This window comes from Chlorocebus sabaeus, chromosome 5, assembly GCF_047675955.1.
Source record: "Chlorocebus sabaeus isolate Y175 chromosome 5, mChlSab1.0.hap1, whole genome shotgun sequence".
In the NCBI taxonomy this organism is placed as follows: Eukaryota; Metazoa; Chordata; class Mammalia; order Primates; family Cercopithecidae; genus Chlorocebus; species Chlorocebus sabaeus.
The window spans coordinates 14,157,405-14,172,675 of record NC_132908.1 but is presented as its reverse complement, the minus strand read 5'-3'; the positions used below and the strand labels follow the sequence as shown (position 1 = coordinate 14,172,675).

The 15,271-nt window shown below is 41.6% G+C and overlaps 1 protein-coding gene across 3 annotated transcripts in view; it reads left to right on the top strand.

The window, feature by feature from the left end:
* Window positions 1-15,271, top strand: part of PARN (poly(A)-specific ribonuclease) — a 198,906-nt gene that overhangs the window by 34,627 nt on the left and 149,008 nt on the right. For all 3 annotated transcript variants that reach the window (XM_007986336.3, XM_037989833.2, XM_037989834.2), the window contains 5 exons: window positions 5,210-5,253; window positions 6,762-6,804; window positions 7,129-7,204; window positions 9,256-9,366; window positions 10,677-10,746. In XM_007986336.3, coding sequence (XP_007984527.1) covers window positions 5,210-5,253; window positions 6,762-6,804; window positions 7,129-7,204; window positions 9,256-9,366; window positions 10,677-10,746 — 344 coding nt within the window. The remainder of the gene's footprint in view (window positions 1-5,209; window positions 5,254-6,761; window positions 6,805-7,128; window positions 7,205-9,255; window positions 9,367-10,676; window positions 10,747-15,271) is intronic.

The window sequence follows — 15,271 nt, the reverse complement described above, 5'->3', positions numbered from 1 at the left end:
GCCACAGAATATGTAAACAAATGGGCGTAGCCGTGTTGCAATAAAACTTTGTTTAAAAAATAATTGGTGGGCTGTATTTGGCCTGTGGACCATAGTATGCCACTGGACTAATCTTTTTCTTTTTTTTAAATAATTTTTTCCCCCATATCTTTTTTTTTTTTTTTTTTTAGAGACGATGTCTCACTCTGTCGCCAGGCTGGAGTGCCGTGGTGCGATGTCGCTCACTGCAACCTCCACCTCCCAGGTTCAAGTGATTCTCCTGCCTCAGTCTCCTGAGTAGCTGGGACTACAGGCATGCACCACCACGCCCTGCTAATTTTTTTGTATTTTTAGTGGAGACAGGGTTTCATCATGTTGGCCAGGGTGGTCTCGACCTCCTGGCCTCGTGATCCGCCTGCCTTGGCCTCCCAAAGTGCTGGGGTTACAGGCATGAGCCACCGTGCACGGCCTTCCCCATATCTTTTTAATAAAATAGAGACTAGGTCTTGCTCTGTTGCCCAGGCTGATCTCAAGGTGTTGGGCTCAAGTAGTCCTTCTGCCTCAGCCTCCTGAGTAGGTAGAACTACAGGCATGCACTACCATGCCCAGCTAAAAGATTAATTTTTGTTACTTATGGATTGGAAGGCACTTGCTTGAGAGTTCAGTCTCACGTATACATCTGCAGACCTTCAGTTACTTCACATTTCTTTTACTTCACATTTCTTAGGTCCCGTTGTTCTGTCAGCATTTTGATTACCCTCCTTTAAAAAAGTGCAATACAGACCAGTCATGAGTGGGTCAGTTGCTCCCCTTGTATTTCTGAAAATTTAGGTTGTCTTCACTTTTTATGACAGCTCTATCACCTTCTAACACATTTTAAGACTCAAAGACTTCATAGTTGTGGGTCTCAAAACAAGTGTGACAAGTGTGGAATTGCATTTCTTTTTTTTTTTTTTTTTGACACTGAGTTTCGCTCTGTGGCCCAGGCTGGAGTGCAGTGGCATGACCTCTGCTCACTGCAACCTCCACTTCCTGGGTTTAAGTGACTCTCCTGCCTCAGCCTCCTGAGTAGCTGGGATTATAGATGCCTGCTACCATGCCAGGCTAATTTTTGTATGTTTAGTAGAGACAGGGTTTCACCATGTTGGCTTGGCTGGTCTCGAACTCCTCATCTCAGGTGATCCACCCGCCTCCGCCTCCCAAAGTTCTGGGATTACAGGTGTGAGCCACTGTGCCTGGCCCGGATTGACATTTCTTAAGTCTAATAAGCTAATGTTTATTTTATGTCACCCACCATACTTCTGTTTTTTTTTTTTTTTTTTTTCTTTTCTCTTTCCCACTTTGGGTTTTTTTTTTTTTTTTTTTGAGATGGAGTCTCACTTGGTCACCTAGGCTGGAGTGCAGTGGTGGGATCTCGGCCTCCTGGGTTCAAGTGATTCTCCTGACTCAGTCTCCTGAGTAGCTGGGATTACAGGCGCCCGCCACCATGCCTGGCTAATTTTTATGTTTTTAGTAGAGACAGGGTTTCACCATGGTGGCCAGGCTGGTCTTGAGCTCCTGACCTCAGGATCTACCTGCCTCTGCCTCCCAAAGTGCTGGGATTACAGGTGTGAGCCACCGCGCTAGGCCTGGATTTGCATTTCTTAAGTTTAATGAGCTAATGTTTATTTTGTATCATCCCACTTCTGTTTTTTTTTCTTTTCTTTTTTCTTCTCTTTCGTATTTTTTTTTTTTTTTTGAGATGGAATCTTACCCTGTCACCTAGGCTGGAATGCAGTGGTGCAGTCTCGGTCCACTGCAACTTCCGTCTCCTAGGTTCAAGCGATTCTACTGCCTCAGCCTCCTGAGTAGCTAGAATAAACAGGCACCTGCCACCATGCCCAGCTAATTTTTGTATTTGTAGTAGAGATGGGATTTCGCCATGTTGGCCAGGCTGGTCTTGAACTCTGACCTTAGGTGGTCTGCCTGCCTGGGCCTCCCAAAGTGCTGCGATTACAGGCGTGAGACATTATGCCCAGCCATTTTTTTTTTTTTTTCTTTTCTGGGAGAGTGTCTTGCTCTGTCACCCAGGCTGGAGTGCAATGGCGCGATCATGGCTAACTGTAGCCTCAACTCCCCGGGCTCAAGTGGTACTCCTACCTCAGCCTCTCGAGTAGTTGGGACCACAGGCACATGCCACCATGCCTGACTGTTTTGTAAGTTTTGTAGAGACATGATCTCACAATTTGCCCATGCTGGTCTTGAACTCCTGTGCTCAAGAGAGGTCGGCCCCCCTCAGTCTCCCAAAGTGCTAAGATTATAGATGTGAGCTACTGCACCTGGCCAGATCACCACTTCTTATTGGCCAAGTAGATCAAAGTAGCAGCTCTTCTCTTGACTGTTTAACTTTTATTATTTATTTATTTAGTTAGTAGTTAGTTAGTTTTGAGACGGAGTCTTGCTCTGTGACCCAGGGTAGAGTGCAGTGGCACTATCTTGGCTCACCACAACCTCTGCCTACGGATTCAAGTGATTCTCCTGCCTTAGCCTCCTAAGTAGCTGGGATTATAGGCACCTGCCACCATGCCCAGCTAATTTATATATTTTCAGTAGAGACGGAGTTTCACCATGTTGGCCAGGCTGGTCTTGAACTCCTGACTTCAAGTGATCCACCAACCTGCTTTGGCCTCCCAAAACTCTGGGATTACAGGTGTGAGCCACCACGCCCAGCCTGTTCATTTATTTTTTGAGACAGAGTCTCACTCTGTTGCCAGGCTGGAGTGCAGTGGTGTGATTTTTTGGCTCACTGCAACCTCCCTCTCCCAGGTTCAAGTGATTCTCATGTCTCAGTCTCCCGAGTAGCTGGGTAAGGTATATGCCACCAAATCTGGCTAATTTTTGTATTTTTGTATTTTTTTTTAGTAGAGATGGAATTTCACCATGTTTGCCAGGCTGGTCTCAAACTTCTGGCCTCAAGTGATCCACCCTCTCGGGCTTCCAAAGTGCTGGGATTACAGGAATGAGCCACCATGCCCAGCCCTTTTTGATCTTTAAAGCTATGAAGTCATCAGCAAGGCAAGAGGAAAATGTGTTTAATTCTGTGCTTCTAGGTGTTTTGAATACTGAGTAGAACTTGGCACTATAAGGCATTAAATATCGATTTAATGAATGAGGTATCTCCCGACTGCCAGTTTTGTAATCTTCTGATGTATGACTCTGTTTCTGTCGCTGAACCTGCTGAAAATTTAAATTAATCCCACATTCTTTGTTTTCTAGGCAGTTGAGTGTTTTTACCCCTGCATATCAGGCTTTCTGTGATCCAGCCCAACCTTTCTGTGGAGTCTAATCACTTGTTTGTTACTCTCCTTTTTCCGAGACTGACTTATTTGTTCCCTAAGAGGTGCTTTGTTTGATTTCTTCCAACTTGAATTTTCTTTTATTGTTCTCAGTGTTGTTCACAACTTTCCCTTAACTCTCCGCAGTGCAGCTTTTGCCTCCTCCGTGAAGTTTTTGTTGGCTGCTACCTTGCCCAAGAGGTGATCTTTCCTTTCTCTGAACTCCCATAGAACATTGTACCTCTCTATGTTACATAAATTTTGTCTTGTATTATACAGCATAACCCCCTTCTAGGTGGTTAGCTCCTTCGACAAGGAGTGTAGCCATTTTGTTGTCTGTGTGTAAGTGCCTAACATAACACATTGTGTGTAAGCAGTTAATGAATATTAAGTGGAACGAAAGTGATCTTTAATTAAATTCTGGTAGAAAGAGCAAGTGATTTGTTGTAGAGTAGTAAGTGGGTTAGGATACGCAGTTTTATCCCTCACTTTATTACTAAGGCTACCTGGGTAAGTTACTTAACTTCTTTATGTTCTGGCATTGCCAGAGAGAGAAAATGTTTTGTTTTGTTTTTTTCCATCTACCTTCAGAAGAAGTGATGAGAATAAATTAGAAAGGCTAATAAATTAGAAGGCTGGGTGTGGTGGTGCCTACCTGCAGTGCCTGCTACTTGAGAGGCTGTTACAGGAGAATTGCTTGAGTCCAGGAGTTCAAGGCTAGTCTGGGCAACATAGTGAGACCCTGACTCAATAAAAAGGTAGAACTTTTACATGCACTGGTATCAAAATTTGCATTTAAAAGGACACTAAAGAATCCATATTTTGGAGTTGCCTTTTAGGGGAGAGTGTTTTCTTATGAACCATCTTGATATTTGAGCATGACCTTTTAGAAGACGCTGGTCTAGAACTGTGCTATATGTTGGCCCTGGAGGTAGCTGTAATTTTCCTTGTTCCTTGCTTGTAAAGCTTTCTAGTGGTATTGAGAGATTACAAATTATTACATTTTTTTTGACTTTGCATTCAAACCGCCTGTTCATACTTTGCCCACTAATTTAACTATAGCCATTGAAGCTTTTCAATGGTAAATATATCAAGCTAGCTAAATACAGTCTGTATTTACAGGCTTGAAAAGCTAATTGGAAACCGCAGTTTCCTATGAGGCATGAATAACATTGAAGAGAAGTGTAGTTTACAAAGGGTCAGGAGTATGACTACTCAGTCTAGCATGGCAATTATGTATGTAAATGAGTTAATTCAAAATTAGAGGACTCTCATTTCAGCTCTAGACTTCCTGATCAAAATAAACTTGAGAAATGAATTGTCTAATCTAGGCACTTGCTATTAGTGCCTCTTGAGCAATTTTCTGGAGTTGAAACAGGAATCATATGTGTATTGAAAGGCCTGTGTTTCCAAGGCCATTTTTACTAACATTTCAGAGGTGATCTCAGGAAAGGTCTAAGCTAGTTTATAGTATGCCCATTTCCTGTATAAACCATTTAATTTTAATGACTCTGCTTGTCTCACTGTTATGATAAATTCGTGTGGTAGATCGCAGCCTGTTAGCTATTACTGGAAGTTTTCTGGATTTATTATAGGCCTCTCAAATATGTAGTTTTTAACATTTTATTGGAACGCCCCCACCCCTTCCCAATTTCAACTATTAAATGCTTAAATTTGTTGTTTTGGTTATGCAGAAGTTAGTTATCAGGTTATATGGTTCCCAATGAGTGAGGTGAGGAAATTGGGAAGGTTTTTTTTTTTTAGTACTTGTTAACTAGAAATGGGTTTTGTAGTTTAGCTTAAGGGCTCCAACAGCTTGTTTGAGAAGACAGCTATGGAACTTGAGCTGTTTACATGTTTTTTAATACTGCGAGTGTATTAGGAAAATTGTAACAAGTCCTTCTCTTGTTCTTTAGGACTTAAGTGAGTTTAAAGAGATGACAACATGTGTTTTCCCCAGGTAAGCTTTCTTTGAGGATTTGTCTTTCATTTAAAAGAGTCAGCTGGGCACAGTGGCTCACACTTATAATCCCACCCCTTTGGGAGACTGAGGTGGGAGGATCACTTGAGCCTAGGAGTTCAGAACCAGCCTGGGCAACATAGTGAAACCACATCTCTACAAAAAATAAAAAATTAGCTGGGTGTGGTGGGATATGTGTGGTCCAGCTACTCAGGAGGCTGAGGTGGGTAAATTGCTTGAACCCAAGAGGTCCAGGCTGCAGTGAGCCATAATAGTGCCACTATACTCCAGCCTGGGTGACAGATGAAATCCTGTCTCAAAAAAAAAAAAAAAAAAAAAGGTCATTGTGACATACATACACAATGCAAATAGGTATATAGTAATTTGTTAAAACCATTAGATCATGTTCATATAAGCCTGGAGCTTACTTAATAGCTGCAATGTTGTGATGGCTTGCTTTTATAATTTATGATTGGTTTTGTTATCGAAAAATCAGTTTGAACTGAGAGTGAAAGTAGACAGAGACTCCTTTTTTCTTATACCTCATCTTGCTTTCTGAAGAACTGGTGAAGCCTCCTTGAGATGGCTCTTGTCTGTCTTGCATGTAGGATGTACCTTGTAACTATTGAAGTGTCCAATTGAGAGTGTTCAAGAGTCAGTCAAGTACTGTCTGTCTGGCTAGAGATTTTTTTTTTTCATCCACTTCAAGTCGGTGCCTTTTCTTGTTGGTGTTTTCCACAGTTAGTATTGCACCCTTGTTCTGATAGGTCACATGTCACATATCTCTCAGACATCACAGGTCAGCCATGTGGAGCTTACAGAACAAGTGTTTGTGTTTTAGGACCTGTTGAAGAGGGATAGGCATAGTGTTCGAGCAGTTTCTCTTTCAGCTGGGCGTATTTCTGTCTTGTTACCCACTCTGTTCACATTTATATGAAAAAAAAATTAGAGAAATAGAGTTTTTTGTGGGTTTCTCCCCACCCTCCCCTTTTGGTATTTCTGATCTCTGAAATAGAATAAGAAATAAAAACTACAGCATGAAACTACTTATTGCAGATTTTGGCCCTCCAGAAGAATTTATAGTTTACAAACCTGAGGAGTAGGAGTAGATGGTAGCAGCTTGGGAATAGTAGACCGGCAGCAGTATTTGAACCACGTAAAACCATGTGGGAGTATTTGACTCACCCTTGAGTTCACCGGGCTCTCTCAGGATCCGGGTGAATCTATAACTTGTACTCCAAGTGTGGACTCTCCTGCAGTCGCTCAATGAAGTTGCTGATGATGGGACTGAGTACCTACTCCAATGTAGCAGGGATGCTGGTGCAAGGTTCAAAACGACTGATACGTTTAATTCCTTTGTCTGTGTTTAAGTATTTTATGTATTAAATATTTTATGTTTTAAGTATGTATTTTATGTATTAAGTATTTTAAGTAGCTTACATGTTTGAGTAAAAGACATTTTAAATATTGATACACATTTTGTTTACCTTGTTAAAAATTCTTTTTAGACTCTTGGATACTAAATTGATGGCCAGCACACAACCTTTTAAGGTATTATTCATTTGCTACTTTATAAAGTGACTGCATATTAGTGAAGTAAATGCCAGAACAATATTGCCTTCTGGCAGAAGGTTTGGAGGTATTTAATGCATCTGTAAAGATCTTCATTCTTTTGGTTATACTTTGTATATTATAAAAATTAAACTAGCTGCTTCTCTTTCACATTGGAAAAAAACGAAGACTTCTGTGTTTCTTTAAAGAACACGAGGCAGTACTAGACGCTGCCTTTTTTTTGCGGGGGGGGATTAGTGAATCTCTTTAATATATTGTACTGAGATGATGAAATCTCATAATTCTTTGCTTCCTGGTTTGCAGGATATCATTAACAACACATCCCTTGCGGAATTGGAAAAGCGTTTAAAAGAGACACCTTTCAGCCCTCCTAAAGTTGGTGAGAATATTAAACAAACCTGAAACCCTCCAAACTCTTTGTAATAATTATTGATGTATATTTTAGAAGAAAAGCAGAATGGTCCTGGAAACCGTATTGTTCATTTATAGATTTTGGCTGAATTCACTTGGAAATGTCTTGTGTGGAATTATTGTTTTTTGAATAAAGATGGTCTTTTAATTCTACATCTATTTTATGTTAATGGAGTTGAATAGCCATTCTTTGAGAATTTTAACAATTAAAACTTCAAGGCTTTTATTTCCTAATGTATGGAATTCTCCTAAAACTTGATGTGCCCTTCTATTCTTTCATACATTATTTAAGCAGAGACAAAGAGCTAGTGATTAATCACCAGGGGTAGAGTAAAAAATACATTTTCCATCTCAGAAAAGCCCAACAACTGGATTTACAGATGAGATTAAGGCAAGTCCCCACCCTGCCTCCTTTTCAGCTGGTTTAGAGAGTGGAAACAGCAGCACTGAGGAAAACCAGAAGTAGGGGAGATGAGATGGTGGTGTTTTGCCACCTCTAGCCACCACCAAGGTGTGTGGAGAGCCTTCCAGGTGCTACTTCCGTGGTCCCTGTTAACCTGATTGTGCTACTGATATGGTGATTAGCAAGCCGTTACCTATAGCCTGAAAACTGCTAAAGACATGGATAATAGGACTAATGGTTTAGAAATTGATAATGCAAGGTATTAAAGCAGCCAAGATTACAGTTATTTACCTCTTTCTGGGTAATAGTCCAAGAAAGGAATTAAGAAAAGTGGTGGTGGGGCCATTGGGGGAGAAAACCTAGACCTTTTCTATAACAATATAATGGAAATAATTGATTTTGGAAAGAACGTGTCTCCGTTGATGATGGAGCGGAAGATATTACTTAGGTGGCTACCGTGTGAAAAGGCTTTTTTTTAAAGGCATCAAGTCTAATATTTAATATGGAGTTAAAGAATTCTTACTTAAAGAGCATTGTATTGACATAAATACAGTTACAGTCTTTTCATTGTTAATTTCTATTTATGCTTTTTATTTCTGTGTTGTAGTAACCTTCATTTCCAGAATGGTTCTAGGATATAATTATTTATGAGTTAAAGTTTTATCTTATTATTTCCATATGAAATAGTGGCATCTGATAGAGAATTCAGTCTAAAGCAGGTCATTCCTCTTAGAGTTTATCTGGTCACATCTGTATTTATCAATGTCACAAAAGAACCATATTATATATAAAGTGGTCTTTGCTGTAAAGTGGCTCCGTGATCCAAGGCCAGCATTATAGCAAGTTCAATTTATTTTTGGAGTTGGTTATGCTGTCACCTTTTGATCTCTAAGCTTAGGAACATAGTAGAGGATAGTAGTGAGTTGGGGCTGTCGATATTGAATTGCAGTCTTCTGTTTTTTGGGGGGAGGGTTACCTCAGGTATTGATAGATAACAGTTTTTGAGCACTTACTGTGTACCAAGCACTAGGTAAGAGTTTAACTTATACTATCTCATCTGATCCTAACAATAACCTTTTGAAGAAGATTTGATTATCATCTCCATTTTACAAAACTGGAAGCTTAGAGATGAAGTGACTTGCCCAACATCATACAGCAAATAAGTGGCGGAGCAGAGGTTCGAACTCAGTGTGACTCCAGAGCCTGTGCTCTTAATCTTTACTCTGAATCGTCTGTTGTGTCCTGATGTGACCATCTTGTGTAAGGGAAGAATATCCTTTTCATGGCCTTAGAAAGCAAGCAAAAGAGGAATAATTGTCCTAGAGCGAGTTATGGATGATCATAAATAGCACCCACCAGTGTGGGATGAGAAAGCCCACAGCTGAGTCCTTCGTATTGTAACTGAGGCATTTCTGTATCCTAGATCAAAGTCCTCCTTTTCAGGGACTCTGTTATCTTATATTTTAAGGTCTCATATGGAGAGAATTAAGAAACAGATAGCTTTTTTTCTGCCTATTTAGGATATTTCTCTAGCATATACTAATGCAATTTGGATTGGTAGGGCAGTGTGCTTACTAGTCTTTGTTTTGAGGAAAACTTTTTCCTTTTTTTCTTAGAAAGTGCTGAAGGTTTTCCAAGTTATGACACAGCCTCTGAACAACTCCACGAGGCAGGTTACGATGCCTACATCACAGGGCTGTGCTTCATCTCCATGGCCAATTACCTAGGTACGCATTGCATGTGTTTCAGTCAAACACGCATTGATCTAGGGTGGATCTTACCTGTCTCCTGGCTTAGGCTGCTATAATAAATTACCGTAGACTGTGGGGCTTAAACAACAGGCATTTATTTCTCATGTTCTGGAGGCTGGGAAGTCCAAGACCCAGTTGCCAGCAGACCTAGTGTCTGGTGAGAGCCCACTTCCTGGTTTGCAGATGGCTGCCTTCTCATGTCCTTACATGGTGGAGAGCCGAGAGAGCAGAAGCTGTGCCAACTCTTTTAAAAAAAAGAGTCAGGGTCTCACTCTGTCACCCAGGCTGGAAGTACAATGATACAATCGTAGCTTACTGCAACCCTGAACTCCTGGGCTCAAGAGATCCTCCCACCTTAGCCTCCCAAGTAGCCAGGATTACAGGTGTGCATCACCATGCCCGGCTAACTTTTTAATTTTTTTATAGAGACAGGGACTTGCTATGTTAACCAGGCTGGTCTAGAATTTCTGGGCTCAAGTGATCCTCCTACCTCAGCCTCCCAAAGTGCTGGAATTACAGGCTTGAGCCACTACACCCGGCCTCCTGACCCTTCTTATAAGGGCACTAATTCCCTCTATGACCTAATCACTTCCCAAAGGTCTCACTTCCAAACACCATCATATTGGGGATTAGGCTTCAACATATGCATTTTAGGGGGACACAAACATTGAACCTATAGCACTACCATTTCCTTGGGATCCACTCACCCAGTTAGAAGTGGGAGGGTTTTGAGGTAGGAGTGGGAGGAGATGAGGGGAGGGGGAAATCTGCAAGAAAAACCACTGACACTTCCTGTGGTACGGTACTTGGTCCATAAGAACACCTTTCACGGGCCAGGTGCGGCGGCTCATGCCTGTAATCCCAGCACTTTGGGAAGCCGAGGTGGGTGGATCACCTGAGGTTAGGAGTTTGAGACCAGCATAGGTGGGTGGATCACCTGAGGTTAGGAGTTTGAGACCAGTGTGACCAATGTGGAGAAACCCTGTCTTCACTAAAAATACAAAATTAGCCGGGCATGGTGGCGCATGTCTGTAATCCTTGGTACTCAGGAGGCTGAGGCAGGAGAATCACTTGAACCCGGGAGGCGGAAGTTGCAGTGAGCCGAGATCACGCCATTGCACTCCAGCCTGGGCAACAAGAGTGAAACTCCGACTCAAAAAAAAAAAAAGAGAATACCTCTCACCTTTGTTGAACCATGCTGTTAATTTAAATATGTTTTGGTCTGAACTTTCAGGCGTTGTCTATGTGACTATGAATAATAATAATGCCTCTCTTTTCTTCATTAGGTTCTTTTCTCAGCCCTCCAAAAATTCATGTGTCTGCCAGATCAAAACTCATTGAACCTTTTTTTAATAAGTAAGTAATCAGAGAGTTCCAGTTCCCAAGTTCTGTCATTGTCGAACAGCCTCATATTTTGGGATGTCAGTTTGGAGTTATTGGGAGCTATAGCACATTTTTAGATAAAATATTTTTCATCTCGAGTGACTCAGATGTTTTTTGAAAGCAGAAATTGACCTTTTGGGGAACAAATGTATTAAAAATATAGGCTTAAAAAAAAAGAGAGAACATTGCTAGATGTACTGCATCTCTTCCAAGGAAAAGAACTGGTAGTTCTGGCATTTAAATTTTCTGTGAGGGACTGGGCGCGGTGGCTCACGCCTGTAATCCCAGCACTTTGGGAGGTTGAGGTGGGCAGATCACTTGAGGTCAGGAGTTCGAGGCCAACCTGGCCGTATGGTGAAACCTTGTCTCTATTAAAAATACAAAAATTAGCCAGGTGTGGTGGCAGGTGCCTGTAATCCTTGGGAGGCTGAGGTGGGAGAATTGCTTCAACCCAGGAGGTAGAGGTTGCAGTGAGCTGAGATTGCGCCGCTGCACTCCAGCCTGGGCAACAGAGCAAAACTCTGTCTCAAAAAAAAAAAAAAAAGTTTCCTATGAAGTAGATGTTTATGTATGGTTCCACCCAACCCCTAACAAATTTGACAGGTGAGATTATTATTTATGCTTGCATTATTATCTGATTGAATAATATTGTGTCTAAGAAGGTGTTGGTTCTATAAATGATTTTTAAGAAATCCATGAAGTTTTGGCCTGGGCGCTGTGGCTCATGCCTGTAATCCCAGCAGTTTGGGAGGCCAAGGTTCGCGGATCACTTGAGGCCAGGAATTTGAGACCAGCCTGGCGAATGTGGTGAAACCCTGTCTCTACTGAAAATACAAAAACTAGCTGGGTATGGTGGCAGGCACCTGTAATCCCAGCTACTTGGGAGGCTGAGGCAGGACAATAGATTGAACCCAGGAGGTAGAAGTTGCAGTGAACCGTGATCGCACCACTGCACTCCTGCCTTGGGTGACAGAGTGAGACCCCATCTCAAAAAGAAAAAAAAAAAAAGGAATCCGTGAAGTTTTGATTGCAATTACATCCTGAGCCCTCATCTGAATGGACTTAATGAAGTAAAGGCTTGCTCTTGTATCCTCATTGTTGTAAGCAGTTAGAGTGATTTAGGGAGAAGTCTTAAGTTCAGACCATGTTTAAACAATCTCAAGGTTGTTACTTCAAAGTGTGTTTTGTGCTTGCTTAGCAAAGCTGAGATTGAAGTTAAGGATGTGATCCTTGAGCAGACTACAGTTTGGTTCTGTGCCAGAACCCTAAAGCATCATCTCTCCCTGAGCTCTAAGGCAGGGTTTGTTCTAGAGGTTCTGCGCAAGCCAGACATAGAACAAGGCAGCCCATGACTATCACTAACACCAAAAGAAATCACTATTTCAGTGTTGTGTTGGTTACATCATTTCCTTACATTCTGTGCAGTTGTTAACAGTCCTATCATTGCTTTGCTGGGTAAGAATACTGTACTGTCTCCTTCAGATGTCTATATAAATGCTTGTGCTTTGGTGGCGTGCTGCAGACACCCATGTCAGTTCTAAACATCTGGATTCCTGAGGTGCTGAGTTGTTGTCTGAGTTTGTGAATTTTAGCATATTATGCCTTCTAATTTTTTTTAAATCTTTTTTCTTGTTTTCTGTGAAAGTTCAGAGATAAATGTATATGTAACAGTATAGTGTATATTGGAAATTAAGGCGAATTTTTCTGTGTGGAAAATTAATTCTGCTAACCACAAGTCCTTGCTGTTTCTAGTTCCTTAAGAGTAAAACATGATTTTCTTAGCTCTTTTATTTTTGGGGGCAGTGTTTGTCTTTGGAAATGTAGCCTATGCCATAGATCATGGAACCCACAGGTGATGTTAAGTATAGTTTTTTGGTTTTTTTTTTTTTTTTTTTTTTGAGATGGAGTCTCACTGTGTCACCCAGGCTGGAGTGTGGAGTGCAGTGGCACAATCTCAGCTCACTGCAATATCTGCCCCCTGGGTTCAAGCAATCCTGCCGCAGCCTCTGGAGTAGCTGGAACTACAGGCATATACCACCACACCTGGCTAATTTTTATATTTTTAGTAGAGATGGGGTTTCACCATTCTGAATAGGCTGCTCTCGAACTCCCTACCTCAGGTTATCTGTCTGCCTCAGCCTCCCAAAGTGCTGGGATTACAGGTGTGAACCACCGTGGCCAGCTAAATATAGGTCTGATTATGATTGTTCCTTACGTTTTTATGTACTTGATGTTAAAGTCATTGTTCTGCAGCATTTTTCAACTGAGAGATGTTGACTCATTTGTATTATTATTATCATTATTATTATTATTATTTTGAGGCAGGGTCTTGCTCTTTTGCCCAGGCTGGAGCACAGTGGCATGATCTCAGCTCACTGCAGCCTCCACCTCCTGATCTCAAGTGATCCTTCCACCTCAGTCTCCTGAGTAGTCATTTGTAAATATTTACACAGTGTAAATATTAAAACAGTGATCCTGCTTCTCCACTAAGGTCAGCTCCTTATAAAATCAGATGTTGGATACAAACTGGGTTAGATGTGGGCTGCATCTAGTTTATCAGTCATGTGTGTGACCAACATTCAGAGCAATCAAAATAAACTTTGATTTAAAAACTTAGCTGGCTGGGTATGGTGGCTCACGCCTGTAATCCCAGCACTTTGGGAGACCAAGGCGGGCAGATCACTTGAGGTCAGGAGTTCGAGACTAGCCTGGCCAGCATGGTGAAACCCAGTCTGTATTAAAAGTACAGTACTAAAAGTATTCCCAGCTACTTGGGAGGCTGAGGCAGGAGAATCGCTTGAAACCAGGAGGCGGAAGCTGCAGTGAGCCAAGATCACACCACTGCACTCCAGCCTGGGCAACAGAGTGAGACTCCCTCTCAAAGAAAAGGAAAAAAAATGCTAACTGAGACTTTCTGTATTTGTTGATCAATCTAATATTGCTAATACTGTGCAGGACTATTACCGAAAAGAACTAGACAGAAAATACATAGCTTTATTTTAAATTGGGAAATCTGTCCATTCAGTTTTTTTTTGCCAAAACCTAGATGCATACCAAGAATAGTTGAATAGGAGGTGGGATTCGGGAATCCTTCTGTGATTTTTTGGTCTATTTTTTTCCAATCTGTAAAGAAAGAATATTTTCTTCATCACTGAAGGAAAAATATTCCTGCAAGATTTGAAATAAAATAAGAACTGTTTTTATTACTCTTTTTTTTTTTTTTTTTTGTGAGACAGAGTCTCACTCTGTCATCCAGGCTGTAGTGCAGTGGTGCGATCTCAGCTCACTGCAACCTCCACCTCCTAGGTTCAGGTGATTCTTCTGCCTCAGCCTCCCGAGTAGCTGGGACTACAGGCTTGCACCACCACACCCTGCTAATTTTTGTATTTTTAGTAGAGACAGGGTTTCACCATGTTGGCGAGGCTGGTCTCACACTCCTGACCTCAGGTGATCCACCTGCCTCGGCCTCCCAAAGTGTTGGGATTACAGGCGTGAGCCACCATACTTGGCCTGTTATTATTATTATTTATTGGAATAACTTGGTTAAGTATAGGCATTCATTCTTAACCCACTTAGAAAGCAGGTTTTATGGCCAGATGCGTTGGCCCATGTCTGTAATTCCAGCACTTTGGGAGGCCGAAGTAGGCGGATCACCTGAGGTCAGGAGTTCGAGACCAGCCTGGCCAACATGGCGAAACCCAGTCTGTACTAAAAATTCAAAAATTAGCTGGGCATGGTGACGGTGTCTGTATTCCCAGCTACTGGGGAGGCTGAGGCAGGAGAATTGCTTGAACCCAGGAGGCAGAGGTTGCAGTGAGCTGAGATCGTGCCACTGCATTCCAGCCTGGGCAACAAGAGTGAGACTCCATCTCAAAAATAAATACATAAGTAAGTAAGTAAGTAAAGTGAGTTTTCTGGACCGGGTGCAGTGACTCATGCCTGTAATCCCACTACTTTGGGAAGGTGAGAAGGGAGGGTTGCTTGAGCCCAGAGTTTGAGAGCAGCCTGGACAATGTGGCAAAACCCCATCTCTACCAAAAATACAAAAATTAGCTGGGTGTAGGGGGGGCACACACATGTAGTCCCAGGTACTCGGGAGGCTGAGGCAGGAGGATCACTTGAATCTGGGAACAGGAGACCAAAAAGAAAAAAGGAAAAACAATTGCTTCTTTTGACATCTCTTTCTGTGTTAATATTGACCTTGTCTTTACTTACTTGCAGGTGATTTAGGATATTCAACCTTGCTTTTTGTCATTTTTCATGGTTACCCTTGTAGGAAAACATTCAGTAGTTGCCCCCAACATTATCTCAAGCTGATGATTTTAGAAAAATATGCAAGATTTTCTGAAGATTAATTTATTTTGACACCACACTTTTCTAAATGTAACCTTTACCAAACATGCATACTCATAACATAAATTTGGGTGGACATTAAACTGCCCACATATACAAATCATATATTATTTTGCTCTCACTAGACTTAACATTTAAAAAGTAA